The following is a 20474-nucleotide window of genomic DNA, read 5'->3' as shown; positions in this document are numbered from 1 at the left end:
TACAAACAGTTAATCTATAGGCTAATCTATAATGCTGGTCTTCCTACATTCCCTATTTAGTCAATGAAAAGAAATAGGATCCTCTCAAATCAAGGGGATGTGTATGCAGTTAATGCATAAGAACAACACAAGCTCTCTGACCTTCATAAAAGCAACCATCGTCACCTTAAAATGTGGAATGCACTTCTCTGGCTTCCAGGTCACCAGCTGGAACTGCGGGAATTGGAAAGTCCTGGCAGAGAAATCTTACGCTGTGCTATGGTCCCATCACAGCGTGAACAGAACTCCTACTACAGTTCAAGGTGGCACATCTGTGCTTTTAAGAAAACTTTTTTCCGATGGAAATGAAGAAGAAACAATATATTTGTCCTGGTTTCGGCAGGGATAGAGTTAATTTCTTTTCTAGTAGCTGGTACAGTGTTTTGGATTTAGGATGAGAACAAAGTTGATAACGCACCGATGTTTTAGTTGTTGCTAGGTAATGCTTACACTAGCCAAGGACTTTTCAGCTTCCCATGTTCTACCGACTGAGAAGACTGAAGGTGCACAAGAAGCTGGGAGGGGGCACAGCCAAACTGGCCAAAGGGACATTCCATACCATGTGACGTCATGCTCAGTACATAAACTGGGGAAAGCTGGCCGGGGGGGCCGCTGCTCGGGGACTGGCTGGGCATCGGTCGGCGGGTGGTGAGCAATTGTACTGTGCATCACTTGCTTTGTGTATTATTATTATTATTATCATATTATTATTATTATTATCATTTTATTTCAATTATTAAACTGTTTTTATCTCAACCCACGAGTTTTTCTAACTTGTGCTCTTCCAATTCTCTCCCCCATCCCACCGGGTGGGGGGGAGTGAGCGAGCGGCTGCGTGGTGCTTAGTTGCCGACTGAAGTTAAACCACGACAGTCCTTTTTGGCGCCCAACGTGGGGCTCGAAGGGTTTGAGATAATAACAGGTTAACCGGAGTGTATTAAAGAACTTATATCTGTTAGTCGTTGTGGGTCACAATGTTGGTTTCTCTGTTCTCGATATTGACTTGTATAATCTGCATCACGCTCTTTTTCCTGCTGTACACGTTAAAGATTGGTGTTGGGTTTTGCAGTTTGCTGTGGTCTGCAGTGATTAGTGATGTCTCGCTTGTGAGGTTTGTTTTTAGAACATTGACCTTGACGTTAGTGTGGTATGTAAAGTTCGCAATGAAGCCGTTACTGTACCACGGAGATCATTTCGTGGAGACAACTAGCAATTGCAGTAACTTTTCTGAGAGTTTTTTTATGGAGGAAATACAGAATGGCAGTGTCACTACCTTCTTCTATGATGTTTCCTCCTTCATTACAGTAACTTTTCAGTATTTTGAACATCCTTGGGTAGTTAAGATACTTCTATTGGTACTTCTTGGGAATATTGTTTCGGTTTTGTCTAAAGTTGGTAAGCAATTTAAGAATATCATCCAGAGATCTGCCCCAAGGCTGAATAATTATGAGTGGCAGGGTGTGTGGGACAAGATGGGCAAGTACCTAGGCCAATGGGCACCCCCAGTGTTTTGGAACTTCACCCCTGAGCAAGTGCAGAATCCTGAAAAGTTAGTAGAATATTTGGAAAAAGTATGCTGTCACCCTGGCAACTCCAGAGAGATGCAGCTCATTGCAACGTGCTGGGGCCTGGCCCATGCCTACCGAGCCCTGTTCAACACCATTCAGTGCCCTCAAAGGGAAGGGAAGGTCTCTGGCTCTGACAGTAAAACGACACGCACTGCGGCCACTCAGACCCGGGCAACGCGCCCTGCGGCCACTCCGACCCCAGCGACAGGCCGTGCAGCCACTCAGACCCCGGCAACAGGCCCTGTGGCCACTCAAACCCGGGCAACACGCACTACGGCCACTCCAACCCCGGCAACATGCACTGCGGCCACTCAGACCCTGGCGACATGCACTGCGGCCACTCAGACCCCGGCGACATGCACTGCGGCCACTCAGACCCCGGCGACATGCACTGCGGCCACTCCGACCCCAGCGACATGCACTGCAGCCACTCAGACCCCGGCGACATGCACTGCAGCCACTCAGACCCCGGCGACATGCACTGCGGCCACTCAGACCCCAGCGACATGCACTGAGGCCACTCAGACCCCGGCGACATGCACTGCGGTCACTCAGACCCCGGCAACAGGCCCTGCGGCCACTCAGACTCCGGTGACATGCACTTGCACTGTGGCCACTCCAACCCCGGCGACAGGCCCTGTGGCCACTCAGACTCCGGTGACATGCACTTGCACTGCAGTCACTCAGACCCCGGCAACAGGCCCTGCGGCTACTCGGACTCCGGTGACATGCACTTGCACTGCGGCCACTCCAACCCCGGCGACATGCACTGCGACCACTCCAACCCCGGCGACAGGCCCTGTGGCTGAACCAAAGAACCAGCCTGTGCCGGTATCAGTCGCCCCTGTACACAAGAAGAAATTTTGGAAGCGGAAGTCGGCTCGTTTAGTAAGGGAGGAAGAAGCTTCTAAAAGGGAACCGGAGGAAGAACTGTACGAGTACCCTGGAGAAGGGCCATCACGAGAACGGCAGGAGGAGAGCCGGCCACTGATCGGGGAGGAAGAAGAGGAAGAACTCATAAACGAGGCAGTGACCACCCGATCTCTATCCCTGAGTGAGCTGCGAGATATACGAAAAGATTTCAGCCGTCGTCCAGGTGAGCATATTGTCACCTGGCTGCTCCAACGCTGGGATAATGGGGCCAGTAGCCTGAAATTAGAGGGTAGGGAAGCCAAGCAGCTGGGATCCCTTTCTAGGGAAGGGGGCATTGATAAAGCAATTGGAAAAGGGACACGAGTCCTCAGCCTTTGGAGGCGACTCTTGTCAAGCGTGAAGGAAAGGTATCCCTTTAAGGAAGATGTCATATGTCGCCCAAGCAAGTGGGCCACCATGGAGAAGGGTATCCAGTTTCTGAGAGAATTAGCTGTGCTGGAGGTGATTTATGATGACCTGAACAATAAACAACTATCCAAAGATCCAGACGAAGTCAAGTGCACACGACCCATGTGGCGGAAGTTTATAAGGAGCTCACCATCGTCATACGCCAATTCATTGGCAGTGATAACCTGGAAAGATGGAGAGGAACAAACAGTGGATGAATTGGCTAGTCAACTCCGGCAATACGAGGAAAGTCTTTCTTCCTCCATCGTCTCGGCTGTGGAGAAACTGTCCAAAAAACTGTCCCGGGAGATCCAGCAACTCAGAGAGGATAGGTCCTACTCCTCACCTGTACGGACCAGTATCTCGGCTATTAGGAGTCAGCGTTCTTTTGCTCAAGAGAGAGAATATAAAGGGTACACACCACGGGGCACCCTATGGTTTTATCTGCGTGACCACGGAGAGGACATGAGGAAGTGGGATGGGAAACCTACCGCAGCCCTAGGGGCACAGGTATGCGAATTGCAAGGGAAAACAATCACAGAAAGAGGTTCTTCCAGGAAAATTGCTGCTCCAGTTTCCAGCGGGCAGTTCCCCAGACAGAGTAGAAGGGCCGATCTTACTCTTGATCTTAATGAAGAAACTTCTGACCCGTACGTACAAGAAATGAGAAATGAGTACTGTGATGAGGATTAGAGGGGCCCTGCCTCCAGCCAGGGGGAAGAAAGGGACAACCGGGTTTACTGGACTGCGTGGACTCGGTGGCCTGGCACGTCAGACCTACAGAAGTATAAGGCTCTGGTAGACACCGGTGCACAGTGTACCCTAATGCCATCAAGCTATATAGGGGCAGAACCCATCTGTATTTCTGGGGTGACGGGGGGATCCCAACAGCTAACTGTATTGGAAGCCGAAGTGAGTTTAACTGGGAACGGGTGGCAGAAGCACCCCATTGTGACTGGCCCAGATGCTCCGTGCATCCTTGGCATAGACTACCTCAGGAGAGGGTATTTCAAGGACCCAAAAGGGTACCGGTGGGCTTTTGGTATAGCTGCCTTGGAGATGGAGGAAATTAAACAGCTGTCCACCTTGCCTGGTCTCTCGGAGGACCCCTCTGTTGTGGGGTTGCTGAAGGTCGAAGACCAACAAGTGCCAATCGCTACCACCACAGTGCACCGGCAGCAATATCGCACCAACCGAGACTCCCTGATTCCCATTCATGAGCTGATTCGTCGACTGGAGAGCCAAGGAGTGATCAGCAAGACCCACTCACCCTTTAACAGTCCCATATGGCCAGTGCGGAAGTCTAATGGAGAGTGGAGACTAACAGTAGACTATCGTGGCCTAAATGAAGTCACGCCACCGCTGAGTGCTGCTGTGCCAGACATGCTAGAACTTCAATACGAACTGGAGTCAAAGGCAGCCAAGTGGTATGCCACAGTTGATACTGCTAATGCGTTTTTCTCAATCCCTTTGGCAGCGGAGTGCAGGCCACAGTTTGCTTTCACTTGGAGGGGTGTTCAGTACACCTGGAACCGACTGCCCCAGGGGTGGAAACACAGCCCTACCATTTGCCATGGACTAATCCAGACTGCACTAGAACAGGGTGGAGCTCCAGAACACCTGCAATACTTTGATGATATCATCGTGTGGGGCAACACAGCAGGAGAAGTTTTTGAAAAAGGGAAGGAAATAGTCCAAATCCTGCTGAAGGCCGGTTTTGCCATAAAACAAAGTCAGGTCAAGGGACCTGCACAGGAGATCCAATTTTTAGGAATAAAATGGCAAGATGGACTTCGTCAGATCCCAAAGGATGTGATCAACAAAATAACAGCCATGTCTCCACCAACTAGCAAAAAGGAAACACAAGCTTTCTTCGGCGTCGTGGGTTTTTGGAGAATGCACATTCCAAATTACAGTCTGATTGTAAACCCTCTCTATCAAGTGACCCGGAAGAAGAACAATTTCAAATGGGGCCTTGAGCAACGACAAGCTTTTGAACAAATTAAACGGGAGACAGTTCATGCAGTAGCCCTGGGGCCAGTCCGGGCAGGGCAAGATGTAAAATATGTGCTCTACACCACAGCCGGGGAGAATGGCCCTACCTGGAGCCTCTGGCAGAAAGCACCAGGGGAGACTCGAGGTCGACCCCTAGGGTTTTGGAGTCGGGGATACAGAGGATCCGAGGCCCGCTATACTCCAACTGAAAAAGAGATATTAGCAGCATATGAAGGGGTTTGAGCTGCTTCAGAAGTGATCGGCACTGAAGCACAGCTCCTCCTGGCACCCCGACTGCTGGTGCTAGGCTGGATGTTCAGAGGGAGGGTCCCCTGTACACATCATGCAACTGACGCTACATGGAGTAAGTGGGTCGCACTGATCACACAACGGGCTCGAATAGGAAACCCCAGTCGCCCAGGAATCCTGGAAGTGATCATGGATTGGCCAGAGGGCAAAGATTTTGGAATATTGCCAGAGGAGGAGGTAACGCGTGCTGAAGAGGCCCCAATGTATAATGAACTACCGGAAAATGAGAAGCAATATGCCCTGTTCACTGACGGGTCCTGTCGTCTTGTGGGAAAACATCGGAGGTGGAAAGCTGCTGTATGGAGTCCTATGCGACAAGTTGTAGAAACTGCTGAAGGAGAAGGTGAATCGAGCCAATTTGCAGAAGTAAAGGCCATCCAGCTGGCTTTAGACATTGCTGACCGAGAAAAGTGGCCAGTGCTCTATCTCTGTACTGACTCATGGATGGTGGCAAATGCCCTGTGGGGGTGGTTGCAGCAATGGAAGCAGAGCAACTGGCAGCGCAGAGGCAAACCCATCTGGGCTGCCGCATTGTGGCAAGATATTGCTGCCCGGGTGGAGAACCTGGTTGTAAAAGTCCGTCACGTAGATGCTCACGTACCCAAGAGTCGGGCCACTGAAGAACATCAAAATAACCAGCAGGTGGATCAGGCTGCTAAGATTGAAGTGGCTCAGGTGGATCTGGACTGGCAACATAAGGGTGAATTATTTCTAGCTCGGTGGGCCCATGACACCTCAGGCCACCAAGGAAGAGATGCAACATATAGATGGGCTCACGATCGAGGGGTGGACTTGACCATGGACACTATAGCCCAGGTTATCCATGAATGCGAAACATGCGCTGCAATCAAACAAGCCAAGCGGTTAAAGCCTTTTTGGTATGGAGGACGATGGTTGAAATATAAATATGGGGAGGCCTGGCAGATCGATTATATCACACTCCCACAAACCCGCCAAGGCAAGCGCCACGTGCTTACAATGGTGGAGGCAACCACCGGATGGCTGGAAACATATCCCGTGCCCCATGCCACCGCCCGGAACACTATCCTGGGCCTTGAAAAGCAAGTCCTATGGCGACATGGCACCCCAGAAAGAATTGAGTCAGACAATGGGACTCACTTCTGAAACAACCTCATAGACACCTGGGCCAAAGAGCACGGCATTGAGTGGGTGTATCACATCCCCTATCATGCACCAGCCTCTGGGAAAATTGAACGATACAATGGATTGTTAAAGACTACACTGAGAGCAATGGGTGGCGGGACGTTCAAACATTGGGATACGCATTTAGCAAAGGCCACCTGGTTAGTCAACACTCGGGGATCTGCCAATCGAGCAGGCCCTGCCCAGTCAGAACTTTTACGTACTGTAGATGGGAATAAAGTTCCTGTAGTGCACATAAAAAATATGCTGGGGAAGACAGTCTGGGTTATTCCTGCCTCAGGCAGAGGCAGACCCATCCATGGGATTGCTTTTGCTCAAGGACCTGGGTGCACTTGGTGGATAATGCGGGAGGATGGGGAAGTCCGATGTGTACCTCAAGGGGATTTGGTTTTGGGTGAGAATAGCCAATGATCTGAATTATGTGATGTTAAGTACTAATTATAGTTATAATAGTTATACTAATAATACACAGATATACTAATCATACTAATAATATTATATGCCATACTAATGTTATTACAACAAGAATCACCCAGACTAATGAAGAATAACTTCAGTGAAACCAAGCAAAGCACAGTGATGATGGTACCAGAACTGACTTCAACATGGAACAATCCAACACCACATACCATCTCCATTTTTCCTGCCCTGAAAGATTATTATGACAGATGGAGCCCGAAGTCATGGACTAAATGAACTCACCGAACATTTTAGAGGGATGGCCCACAGACGAAGGGAATGATATCTCTGTGTGTGTGTATATATATTTATATATATATATATATAAAGGGGTGGTGATTAATGAAAATGTACTGGAAAATATGAGACTTGAGCATGACGCAGATGGTATAGAATAAGGGGTGGATATTGTCCTGGTTTCGGCAGGGATAGAGTTAATTTCTTTTCTAGTAGCTGGTACAGTGTTTTGGATTTAGGATGAGAACAAAGTTGATAACGCACCGATGTTTTAGTTGTTGCTAGGTAATGCTTACACTAGCCAAGGACTTTTCAGCTTCCCATGTTCTACCGACTGAGAAGACTGAAGGTGCACAAGAAGCTGGGAGGGGGCACAGCCAAACTGGCCAAAGGGACATTCCATACCATGTGACGTCATGCTCAGTACATAAACTGGGGAAAGCTGGCCGGGGGGGCTGCTGCTCGGGGACTGGCTGGGCATCGGTCGGCGGGTGGTGAGCAATTGTACTGTGCATCACTTGCTTTGTGTATTATTATTATTATTATCATATTATTATTATTATTATCATTTTATTTCAATTATTAAACTGTTTTTATCTCAACCCACGAGTTTTTCTAACTTGTGCTCTTCCAATTCTCTCCCCCATCCCACCGGGTGGGGGGGAGTGAGCGAGCGGCTGCGTGGTGCTTAGTTGCCGACTGAAGTTAAACCACGACAATATTGGATTTGTTGTAAAGGCCAAATGAATCTTAAGTCTGGCAGTACAAATATTTTCCTTGTTTAAAACTATACAGGTACAAAGCTGACTCTTAACACTATAAAATCAATAGGCCAATGTTTTCTTGTGGAAGTTCCTGTCTAACCCCTTGATTTTTAACCTTCACAAACTGTTACCGTTAAACTTTAAAGTATGTTCTCAAGTCACTAATTACCAGCCTTTATTTACCTGCTTTCTATTAGCGCTTGTATACAATTTCTTGATGCAACAAGTTATTCAAATGATGGGCACATATGCAGTCCACTCCTCATGACAAAATTTGTAAAACAACGTGCTTCTAGAATAAGCTTGCTAACTGGTTTTATAGATCCTGAGAGCTGCAACCGTTATCAGTGGGAGGTCATACTTCTGGTCTATACTCCAGGTATGCCCTGTTCATTCAAGCTGATCATACTGTGATCAAAACAGGTTCATTAGATAGCTATACAAAATCTTTCAGGCCCCAAACAAAATACAGCATATTAGTCTCTTAAGAAGTCTCTTAAGAAGCCACTTCATTGCTAAAAAAATATGTTTTCCTTCACAGTTTCAGTAGCTGGAATCTCAGCGAAAAATATATCCATCTGTATTTCACAAGAATTTAGTTGGAAATTACAGCTGATTCCTAACATTCCACTGTATTATAATGTGTGTGTATTAGGGCTAAGTTTGTTCATGTCTGAACTAGATAAAATCTGTCATAGGTAAAGATCAGGTGAACAAAACCAGTCCTTTCAGTTTTAAACTCAAAGTGCAGAGGTCTGTGCTAGCATTTCATAGACTCAGGATGGTCAGTGTTGCTATGGATGACAATAGTTTTGTTCTCAAATGTTCTAGGATCCAATTGTCTGCTTTCATGTTTGGATGCTATTCTGTACTACTGCATATAAATGAAAATGCAGCTTGTCACATCTGAGTATTAAGAGAAACTTTAGAGAAAGTATACAAATCTTGAAGAAAGGTGGGGTTGGAAGTGTAGGAGTAACTGGTGTCATAGAGATGAATTGACAAAGAAAAACTCTCCAAAACCAAAGGAAGTCTTCCTTTTTCTTTTTTCCTGTCTTTCTTTCCATCTTATCTAATGAAGTAAGGGGGTTTTTGTGTGTGCAATGACACAATTTTACAAATCCTATTTGTAAAACTTAGAGGAGCAATACCAACCTTAATTACATCATGAGGAACACATGAGCTTGTTTCCTTGAGTCTGGAAATGGAACTGTGACAGAGCCCTCCTATCACTGCCATTAATGTATTGAAATTCTGCAGCTGGTGGAGCTTCTGTGTTGGCATACAAGAAAATCAGTATTTATTATTTAAAGGTTCAAGTTGTTCAATATGCACATCCAAATTCTACATTTCCTCTATTGTCTTCCTCTGAAGTTTTACAAGTTTTGTGCCACTATCCATTTGACTTCATTCATTTCAGTAATGAGTTGTGATTTTACTGGGTGTAACGTACTTATTCTACTGTTATTAAATCAGATATTAATTCTGCAGATACAGTAAGTCTTCAAAGTACTTCTCCCTCTTCCCACAGTCTACCACAATAGGCAGGAAACACTGCCTATTATCTTGGTTATGACTGCAGTTGAATTAGCGTGCAAAGAATACCAATAGGACCGTAGCTCTGCTCCTATCCAGTAAGGCATATCTGGTAGAATGCTTATAGCCAAAGGCATGATAGTAGTTCATGATTTGGAAAGGTAGGCAGTCACAGCTTGGAATCTCACCAGCTGATTCAAAAGCAAGTCTAGTTTTTCAGTGAAAACAATTTCTTCAGAATGGATATGAGAAAGTCATTACAGTGCCTTCAATGGCACCATATCTGAATGCTTGGTATGAAACCACAGCACACACAAATATGCATGCTGTATGTATGAATCAGGAGACCAGTGCCAACTCTACCAGCTGACCCTACAGTAGTAGTGTCAGAAGGGCAATTCCCAGATGACCCTACAGTAGTAGTGTGGGAAGAGCAACTAAAGGGCTGTATCAGGGAAAGACAAAATAAACAAGAAGCATGTCAAAATTTAACTGACCTGAGCAACATGAATGAACTTGATGAACACTTCAGCCCGAAGCTGTGGTGTTGGTCTGCTGAGAACCATTAGCTGCACCCACTGAGAGATACCATTGCAAAGAGCAATTGATCTTTCCATTGTTGGATTCTCCTTCACACAACTATTCACAATGTAGTTCTGATAATCTGAGAACTTAAAAAAAAAGTTTAAATGAAAACTCATCTACAGTTTCATGTACCTCATGATCTGTGTGCAGATGCAGGTCTGCTTTTCAAATGAAATATACAAGATGTATTTTACATCCTAAATATCCGTAAGACTGAAATCTCTCCTTTGTCAAAGCTTTGCTCAGTTCAAAGCAGAAGGCTTGAACTAATTGAATTAACTGAAAGCATCTTTTCGCCATAATTTGTATCACATCATTTGCATCATGTATATCTCAGGAGCCTTGGCTCTTATAAACCCTAGGATGAGTAGAATCAGGGCTTTCCTCCCAGCCTCTGTGGCTCCATAGATTCATTGAATCTAGGCTTCTACAGGGAAGGTTAAACTGAATTTTAAGTGTAATCTAGTTACTCAGTGATAGTTTAAGGAAGTTAAGTGTTCAGTTTGTGTAGCTAGGGCACACTTCTGAATTAAGCTACACTAATACAAAAAGCAAGTTCAATGAGATTAATATAAAACCAAGATAAGACCATTAAGAATGAGGGCGACAGATTCCTTAATATTTTTAATGTAGTTTGTGAAATTCTCTTATTTAACAAAAGCAATCTAAAATTCTTCAGTAGACACCTGTATGTGACAAATAGATTTTTTTAAGCCATTCTTCCCATTAAGATGAAAGAGAAGCAAGCCTTTGTTTTTGCTGATGCAATGTTTATCCAGTCTCTTGATTTATCCATTAACAAGAATACACGAGAATTTGAATCATCAGAAAATGTGACACAGGATTTATACATCCATTCTTTACTATGACCACTAATACTAAAATCTTACCAAAAACATTCATAGCTGTAATAGACACATACTCCTTTCTTAAGGCCACAGGAGTATGCTGAATGGCATTGATCCTTAAGAAAAGGTCATAAATTGTCAGGCTGCTGTTTGTTTCTTGCTCTCCCTCTCTCACTTTCTCTCCACTTTTTAACTTTTTCCATCCATTTAATAAGAACTATTAACACTTTAAAAAGCAGATATGACAGCAGACATCTTTGGATTTGTCCTCTTACTAAATTAAAAATGGAAGAAACTTTAACAGTTATTACTGTAGAGCTGTCTCTGAGATTACATAGTACTTACAATTATTGTTTGAATTTTGAACCCCAGCCAGATTTGTCTGGATCTTGAAATTTAAGCAACTACTCTATAGAGATAGATAATTTTTCAATTTCTGACTACATAATTATGGACTTCATAACAGTTTCAGTACAAGTATGAATCAGTTTGATTAGTTTATATTTTGTTCTCAGCAGCTCTCTCCTTCAGAAAAGATTTTTTTTTAAATGCTGAACAAATTTATACCTAACATACTACTTAAAGTTTTGAAATAATTTTGGTGCAAGAATTTATCATTGAGGTCAGCTGTAACAAGATTGTTAGTGGCAGATACAGTAAAGAAGTCCAGGTACTTAAATAACGCAAGAGTCTGGTATTGCAATGACTAACTTATGAGCCTCAACAGGAAAGCAGAACCCAGATTCTTACAAAAGAGTGTAGCCTCCCTGTATTTTATAACTACAAATCGAAATGGTTTCCAAACACCAGCATACCTGCAGTCATTACTCTGTGAACACCACTCTGCATTTTTCTTTCCTGCAAGATACATGGTGTCTCATGGAAGATTTTGCTGTGTGCTGTATATGTTCAGGGGATCAAGTATTCCTTTCTGACTTTCAAATGACCGAACCTATGAATAGTTATTCCAGTGACTGATAACACAGCAGGTTATTTGCAGCCTTTCTCCCAGTATACGCTGTCATGTTAGAATAACAAAAGGATTCTGTGGCTTAGCATACCATGAACACATTCTGCAAAGAGTTAATGAATATAGCTATTTATTAATTACACGTTATTTTCTGATCTGAGGTTTCGGTAAACTCAATTTATACCAAAACATATGCAGGGACCCTGCATACAAAATGTATACAAGTATGTAACTGTTGGAACTCTATGACACATCTGACGCTCTGACTGCTGTCATACTTGTTATGCTCATTAATTACTTTATGTCTGCACAGAGCTTGAAAATATTAAGAGTTATATAAGCTTTGCATATTATTACTGCCTACAGGCAGCAATCTGTGCATGGCTTTGGTTCTATAGCTTTTTGAATTTAACGCAAAACATGAAGTCATGTACTGTCAGCTCAAAATAAAGTATACTAACACACGACTGTGAAATCTTCCACAATCTATTGAGAGCCTCTTTCCTTGCAAGACTTCATCTTCAAATTATAGTTTAAAAACAAAACAAACAAACCCCCAAAAACCCCACACACTAAATAACCAAAACAAACAAACCCCCCTAAAAACCGCACTTTGCTTTCACTGTTATCATCACACTGACTTTGCAAGCATTTTAGATTTTGGTCTCTAATGTTCACTTTTCTTTTCCATGTGTGAACTGTATCAGGTTTGAATAGAAGTAATGTTTTAGCATACAAGGATGCAAGTGAAGCCAAGGTGCATAGGGAAGTTAACATCTTATAGGCTACCAACATAGCTGAGGAAACAAATCAAATGAAAGAAAACATAAAGGAGATAAATCCTTAAGAATTGTTTGTGTACTTGAAAGCTTGTCTAATAAAACATTTTAAACCTCCCTTACATTAAAACCAGCATTTTCTCAAGTGTTTTCTTATCCCTAGTCTTTATTTTGTTATGCACAATCAAAAATGGCAAGCAGAGTCCAGTGGACACCTTCTATACAGACAGTCCATTAGTCACTGCACAAGAATGCTGAACTGTTTCCTACAGCCACAGGACGTTAGCATTCTAGGAGAATATTCCAAGTTTCCTTCATCCCATTTCAGCCTGATTACCGATTTGAGTCAAAGGAGGCTGCTTGTTCCTGTGCCCAATGACACCACTTGTTCTAACAAAAAAAGATTATTTGGATGAAGATCAAAGGGTTTACTCCTCTTCCTTCCAACTGACCTTGCCCTGACTCTGTTCCACAGTTACTTAAAAGGTTCACTCTCACTCTCTCAAATGACCGCAGCAAAAGGGTATGTAGTCCAAACACTAGTAAAAGAAAAAGTCTGGACTCAGACTCAGCTTGTTCAATAGCTTGCACTGCAGGGTTAATCTTATAATACTACCCCTCTCCCATCTTTTCTACTCCCTTCCCATCTTTGTTTAAAATAAATAAATAAATAAATAAATAAATAAATAAATAAATAACACTTACTGATATTCTTCTGAAAGACTTAAATTCAAGATAGGTAAGGTGGTCTGACAGCTCCTCTGGCTCAAGGTGATCAAAAAGAAGCGAGACTTTCCGTTTCTTACTGGTGTTGGCCTTTACACGCTGTGTCAGCTTTCTAGACCAATCCCTAGAATTTCTTTTAGATAAATTTTAAAACAGAATTACCCTGAGATATTTTCTGAAGAGCAAACTTTTCCTCTCCCCCAATACAAAAGTAACATTGTTTTTATGCCTTACTGCAATAAAAAGTGAATTATTTGAATTTCTAAACAGCAAGCTCCTTTCATGCATTAGAGATTATATGACAAAGCATTATTGTTAGTCTTTAAGTATTATATTGATGAAGCACGTAACTACAATACAACTAGATTACTAAACAGCATGATATTATATATTGCACTTCCAGAATTGCTCTCCATAACTTTGTCTTCATTGAACACATCCAGTGCTCCTCCATTTAATAATTCTTCCAGATTTCCTTGACCAGCCTCCAAGTATGAACTGTCCCCCTATGCTATTCACCCCTGAAATTTAACTGGATTTGAAAACTAAATATTGTCTGTCGTAACCAGATATAAAACATATGCCAAATTCTGCTCTGCTTTTGCCTGTGCATTTCCAACTGTAGTGTGAATTGACACTGTTATACAGTTCCACAGAACTATCTTACTCTCATACAACAGGGAAGGTTCTCTTCCCAAGAAAGAACTGTGATGTATAGCGGTAGGATTTATTCTTGACAGGACAAGTAATTTTATAACTAAAATCACATAAAATAGTATCAAGAGTTTGACAGTGTAATAAACTACATCTTCTCACTCACCTTTGGTGTTAAAAATATAAACACACTTTTTTTACCTCATCTGTTATCCAATCAAAATGTATTCTCCTTTATCATTGACTTCAAGTGATCTTCCAAAATCATTAGGCCTCTACAAATTTTCTAAGTTCCCTGGATAGAGTAAAATTTATCTAGCATAGAGAATCAGCACAAAGTCTACACAGTAGTTAAATGCAACCTAAGCCATTCTTGAAAGGCATTCTGTTCCTCTACATAACATATATTTCATCTATAATGATGTATAAACTCTTCTAAGGTTAGATAACATATGACTTACTAAAATTAACCCACTATAGGACCATTATCCTGCTATACTGGAGAGACATTACATTTGAATAAAGGAAATTCAGAGCAAAAGTTTGTTTTCTGAGCATTTTGAAACTTTGGCACTCACATTTGAGTTGTGTCAATTAGACGACAGTGTAACTCCTCACCATTAGTTTTAACCAGTTCTTGAAATTCCTCCATAGTTGTGGATAGTTTAGAGTCCATTTTGAACATAACCCAGAACTCTGTAATCCAATACCTATTGCACATTGAAAAAACAGAAACACAAAAATAAAGGTTTTGCTCTAACATCAGTAAGGCTGAAATTTAGATTGTACTGTAGTTGTATTTCTTCTTGACCAACTTCAGGGCAAATCTTGCTTTTAGATGCTTTTGCTAGGCTACCTTGATTTTATCAAAAATCAGAATTTCAAGATTAAAAACGAATTAGAAACTACCTGGCTTAATGCTGTATAGTACTATATTACGTATATGTTTTCAATAAATTCAATATTAAAATTTGTAGTTTCATGTTAAATCTAGATAATATGCATGCTAATTTTTCTTCATGAACTTCTAGGTGATTTTATATATTCCTTTAAAACTTGAAATTATTTGGTCTGGACATCAAAAAAAATGCACTATGCTAGTCAGAATTTTACCTATTAACTGAAGAAAAATTTACTAATTAAACATATTTAATAGTTTACAGGTGATTGTCTCACATGCACAAAATATTTTCAGAGAACTACACTTTTCTATGTTGGGCATTCAAATTGTTTCAGTCATATATTTTATATTTCAAATCCTGTATGTGACTTGTCACCCATTGTGGTGGGTTGACCCTGGCCAGCAACTAAGTACCCACCCAGGTGCTCGCTCACTCCTCCCCACCCCGCAGCAGAATGGGGGAGAGAATAGGAAGGGCAAAAGTGAGAAAAATGTGTGGGTCAAGATAAAGACAGTTTAATAACTGAATGAAAGAAAAAAGCCAAACAAACAAACAAACAAACAAGTGATGCAAAGGCAATCACTGACCATCTCCCACAAGATGCCCAGGCAGTATCCGAGCAACAGCTATTTTGGAATGACTACCCCCCAAGATTTTATTGCTGAGCATGATGCTGTATGGCATGGAACATCCCTTTGGTCGATTCAGGTCAGCTGTCTTGGCTGTGTCCCCTCCCAACCCCCTGCTCACCCCCAGCCTACTCTCTGGGGGGTAGAGTGAGAAACAGAAAGTCTTGACACTGTGCAATCACTGTTCAGCAATAGCTAAAACACTGGTGTGTTTTAGTCACAAATGCCAAGCACAGCATCATACGGGCTGCTATGAAGAGAGTTAACTCCATCCCAGCCAGACCCAGTATACCCGTGCATGTAAAAATCTGTGCTTGTTGGAAAAATGGAAATGCACATTCTTATAGATGCATGTATGTATGAATTTGCCTAGAAGCAAAAATGTTCCCAGATCACATACAATACAAAGCATTCTGACCTAACCAATAATCTGCTTTGAGATAATAAAATCATCACCATTTAAAACAAATTTTACTTTTCTGTTACTACTTATTTCCCATTTTGTGTAAAAAAAAAAATATCATATGCTAATCTATTATCAGAGTTGCACCTTTTTTCCCTCTCTTCTGTTATCTCTAAACTAAGATATCGAACTTTATTATACTTAATTAATTTTAAAAAGTGATCCAGGATCATTGCAAGTGACTAAGTAGAATTACTAAGGAGAATTACCTACCAAATACAATAGAGTTTTGCTTAATATAAAAATAGCTGCAATATCCCACTTCAGTTTTTTTAATAGACCTATATAATAATGTTAGACACAATGCTACCAATTCCTAAGCACTGTCAATTTTCACTGATGTTTAAGACACAGACTCATACAGACTCAGTTCAAAACTGTGACCCGATAATTCATGTACTGACTTCAATGGATCTGCACAGAGCTGCTTGGGCCTTTTTGTGTAAAGCTGCTAAAGTGGACCTTGAAAAGCTGAAGCAGTATAGCTGTTTCTCTTTTTAATGTCAGCTTAAGATATGTAGAAGCATTCTTATGTATGGCACGTGGATAGCCGCAGACTAATAGCTACCAAGCAAGAATATTCTTACCTCACAAAATAGCATATCTTTACACACAGCATGGAAGATTTATTTTCTAAAGCATTAAGATAGGTAGAAAACTGTTAAGGAAAACCACATCGATTCACATATGATATGAAATGTAACATGCTTGATACTTCCCTGCCTGTAAGCAATAGGAATCATTCTACTGATGGCATATAATATCAGATTAGGGTTTTACACAAGTATATACAAAGTATATCCCAAGATCGTTAACAAAAGCTTATTGTAAATATGACTACTATGAGTAATACTGATGTAGCCGCCCAAGTACTGAGTAGTGTTAAGTAGTGAAATGATTCTGCTTTCTACATGTTTCTTTGCAACATGCCTCACAATTTCTAATAAAACTCATGCACTTGCACTTCTCACTAAAATGTGAAACAGTAATACGAAATTTATCAAATAGTTTTTTTATGAAGAAATCCTTTTCAGTTAATTATGATTCACTGGAGTTTTTCCAAAAAAGGTGTTATTTTCTTTTAGACATAACCAGTTGTATACAATGGCAGATAAAAATGTGAAATGCCTCTCATTGCTAACCTCACCTTTCTAACTATGCAGCAGTTTTCATTTGACTTGCTGTGATAACTGGAAAGAAACACCCATATTTTTAGTCTAGTAGTTCTATAAAACATGTTTTGATAGTGTAGCCAATGTCTTTTGAAGACATGGAAAACCCATTTGGAAAATGTATTATGCATATCTTGATTCTTCTGCTGTAGATTACACAAATATTTTCAGTTCTACAAAACATAATTTAATGAAAATACCTCGTGGATCCTCCCACAATCTGATTGAAATTAACTGCAGCCTAAATCTGCCGCAACTGAGGGGACATACCATCCACAATTTAAGCACCCATATTAAGTGCTTAAATTAGGCCACCTATAGACCTAGTGAGGTCTGAATAAGTTCCCAAATATTTTGAAGGGCCCCAAACAGAATGTCTGAAGTTAGACGGCTTACAAGTCATCTATAACCATCCAAAATCACTCATGTAATTTAGGGGATGGAAAATGGTGAAACTGGGACACTTGCAAGGTTTTTCAAAATACAAGAGCCCAGACGATCTGATCCATTCAAAACAGCCTTTGCCTTTCAATGTCTTTACAGGGAGCTATACACAGAGTCAAAAATCAAGCTTGCAAAATATGCAAATCTGATAAAAGTTTGAATCACTTCTCTGACTGTAGAAAATGTTACTTCTCAGAAACACGCAAGCAATTACTTTCTTCCATTTTCAAAAAGCACATGAGTCTAAGTCAAATGCAACACCACACCACAGTTGTGGCTTGGCACACTTGATCTAACACTTGTGGTAGATTCTGACTGTCCTGCTGCTTCTCTAACCACTACAGTAAAGCTCTGTTGTAAATGATGCTGCTTTTAAAAGCCAGTAAGATACAGAGTTTGGGGGAAGAAAGGATTATCTAAATTAAATTGTACCAAAATTGGCTGGAGATTCTTAGCATGTCACGTCTGCTTCCTGTATTGTGCTCATCTAATTAGGAGTAAACATTCTGTAAAGCTAAGTCGTCAGGTAATATATTCCTCAATTAAAAATTCCTAAGAAAGACTAGTATTGCCAATATGATCTAGTAGCTTCGTTGTGAAAAATCTATTGAGGGAGAAACACACATGTATGAGTCCAGGCAGTCACCTCAAAATGGGAACAAATAGGAAGGAAAAGCTTATGATTTATTTCAGTGCACTGTAATTTTGAGTGTGTGAGTGAGAAATAGTATTTGTTGAAAATGTTCATCTCCAGGTGATACAATCAGAATATTTTCAAAAATTTCACTTTTTTTCTTTGCTCTTCTATTTGTATGGAGGACAGAAAGAGAAAGAGATCTGAAACTTAGGCCCAGGTTCACAGTACCTAACTGCTGTGCCTACGTTAATCTAACACCTGCTAGATATTCCCTCCTTGGCCAATGGAGGATGATTCATCCTACTTAAAATCTGAATTGGAGTTTCATCTTTTTCTCTGTGGATGATAAGCTAAACCAGACAAACAAAAACCCCCAACCCTAAACCAAACAAAAACACACTCTACAACCAAAAACTGTAAAGAACAAGTATATTGTTTAACTAGTGGAACAGTAATACACCCATGGATTAAACATCCTCTACTTACCCGTTTCAAAGTTGTCAAGTTATCTAATATTACCTTAATAGCAGGTGAATATTACAAAGGATATAGATCAATGAGTTTCTGGAGCATGTCTGCAGAGGAGATGACAAACTGATGCATGGCCAGAATTATCTTTAGCAGCTGGTTGTTTTGATATGCATTTCCTTCTAAATCTGAAAAAAAAGAAGGAATATTTGTATTGAAAACTTGGTATACCTTGGTAAGCAACTTGCAAGAGGCTTTTTTCAAAATACTAATTCTAATCAGGCCTGTTCACCTATGCTATTTCAAAGATAACAGTAACTTACTAACTTAGGAAGTGCACCATTTTTCTGATGAGAGCTATATAACAACTATATTTCACTACCACAATTTGGAAGACCCTTATAAAAAAAAAAAAAAAAAAAGGCAAACAAAAAAGCATGTTTCCCAAAAGCACTCAAAATATCCAGATAATTATACATAATGATCTCAACCCAGCAATGCACTTAAATGCTTAGCTTTAAGCAGATGAGTATAACCTTTGAAACAAATTAATGAATTGCGCAGCAAAAGAATTCAGTTACTGATCCATACCAGTCAGTCAGTGGCATGACTGAACTTATCAAACAGAATGGTGATATTCTTAAGTGTTTGTGAGGCTTTTTGTACAGCTGAAGTACACTGTGTAACACTGAAGTACATGCACAGGTTAGGATCTATACCTAGATATGCATGGAACGATATAACGTATGCAGAAGCGCAGAGGTTAACTTATGCATACTCCCAGTGGTGGATCTAAATGTCCTAACACATTTCCTTGAACTATGCATTACAAGGATTTCACTTGAAGAAGGTTTTTAGACTACATCTATCTTCTGAGTCTTGTGGGGGTTTTTTCCATATTCAGAAAAGATCAAGGACATCAAATGTAGCAGAACATTTTAAAAAGTTTCCATTTCTGTAACAAACACAGCAGTGAAAGTGTTTGTAAATATTAACAGATGATGTTTTTCTACTGCCTGCCATGAGAGAACCTAAGTAGCTTGAATTGGAAATAGACACCCTTTCAAACACAAAAGAAAATTTACCTTTTTGAATAATTTTAAATACATTGTCCTCTATGAGGATAAATGTAGTTAACACTTAAAATAGCAATAACAGGACCAATATACAGAAGCAATGCACGATAAGGCAAAATGGAAGAGGTAGGTGAAACAGCAGGTTTGCAGCATGTGAAATGGCATCTATTACTAGAGGGCGAAAAAAAAAAAAATTAAATTGCACAACACCAAAAAGGAACATTAAACTTAGCCCACTTGCAAAACAATATAATCCATGTTAATCATTGAGCAAGAGTTTCCATGCCCTTCTACAGGAAGGTACCAAATGTGAAGAGAGAACCCCAAATCCCAGGCCTTTCCTTTTGAACAATACATTGGATCTTTGGTAGAACTTATAAAGCCTGATTTCCTCTAGATCCGTCTTCTCTATTCTTCACTCCACAATAGTCCTATTCATGCCTTTTATCACTATACTCTCCACTGAAAGTCTTTTCCTTCTCTTCCCCACAACAATGCCATAACTCCTCACTCATGCTTAAAGCTATCAGCTACACAAAAGTAATACATGCTGCGGTTGAATCCAGGCTGACTGGCCGGATAGCAAATCAAATCAAACCAATACTGGGCTCACACAGCTGCCCCTGCACCTATGTGGGCACTGATCTGGATGTCTCTCTTCTACATGAGCAATTCTTTGAGATTCCTATCTTTCCATCAAATTTAGTTTAAGCTGGCAGACAGGCTGACT

At 41.1% G+C, this 20474-nt stretch overlaps 1 protein-coding gene across 1 annotated transcript in view; it reads right to left on the bottom strand.

The window, feature by feature from the left end:
- The window catches only part of RASGRP1 (RAS guanyl releasing protein 1), a 53037-nt gene that overhangs the window by 13818 nt on the left and 18745 nt on the right, over positions 1-20474 (bottom strand). The window contains exons 3-8 of the mRNA XM_076344920.1: positions 18751-18856; positions 16535-16597; positions 14532-14663; positions 13279-13432; positions 9889-10062; positions 9011-9127 (exon numbers count right to left, since the gene is read on the bottom strand). Coding sequence (XP_076201035.1) covers positions 9011-9127; positions 9889-10062; positions 13279-13432; positions 14532-14663; positions 16535-16597; positions 18751-18856 — 746 coding nt within the window. The remainder of the gene's footprint in view (positions 1-9010; positions 9128-9888; positions 10063-13278; positions 13433-14531; positions 14664-16534; positions 16598-18750; positions 18857-20474) is intronic.

The sequence above is a fragment of the Aptenodytes patagonicus genome, chromosome 7, assembly GCF_965638725.1.
Source record: "Aptenodytes patagonicus chromosome 7, bAptPat1.pri.cur, whole genome shotgun sequence".
Classification (NCBI taxonomy): domain Eukaryota; kingdom Metazoa; phylum Chordata; class Aves; order Sphenisciformes; family Spheniscidae; genus Aptenodytes; species Aptenodytes patagonicus.
This window is presented reverse-complemented; position numbering and strand designations above follow the sequence as displayed.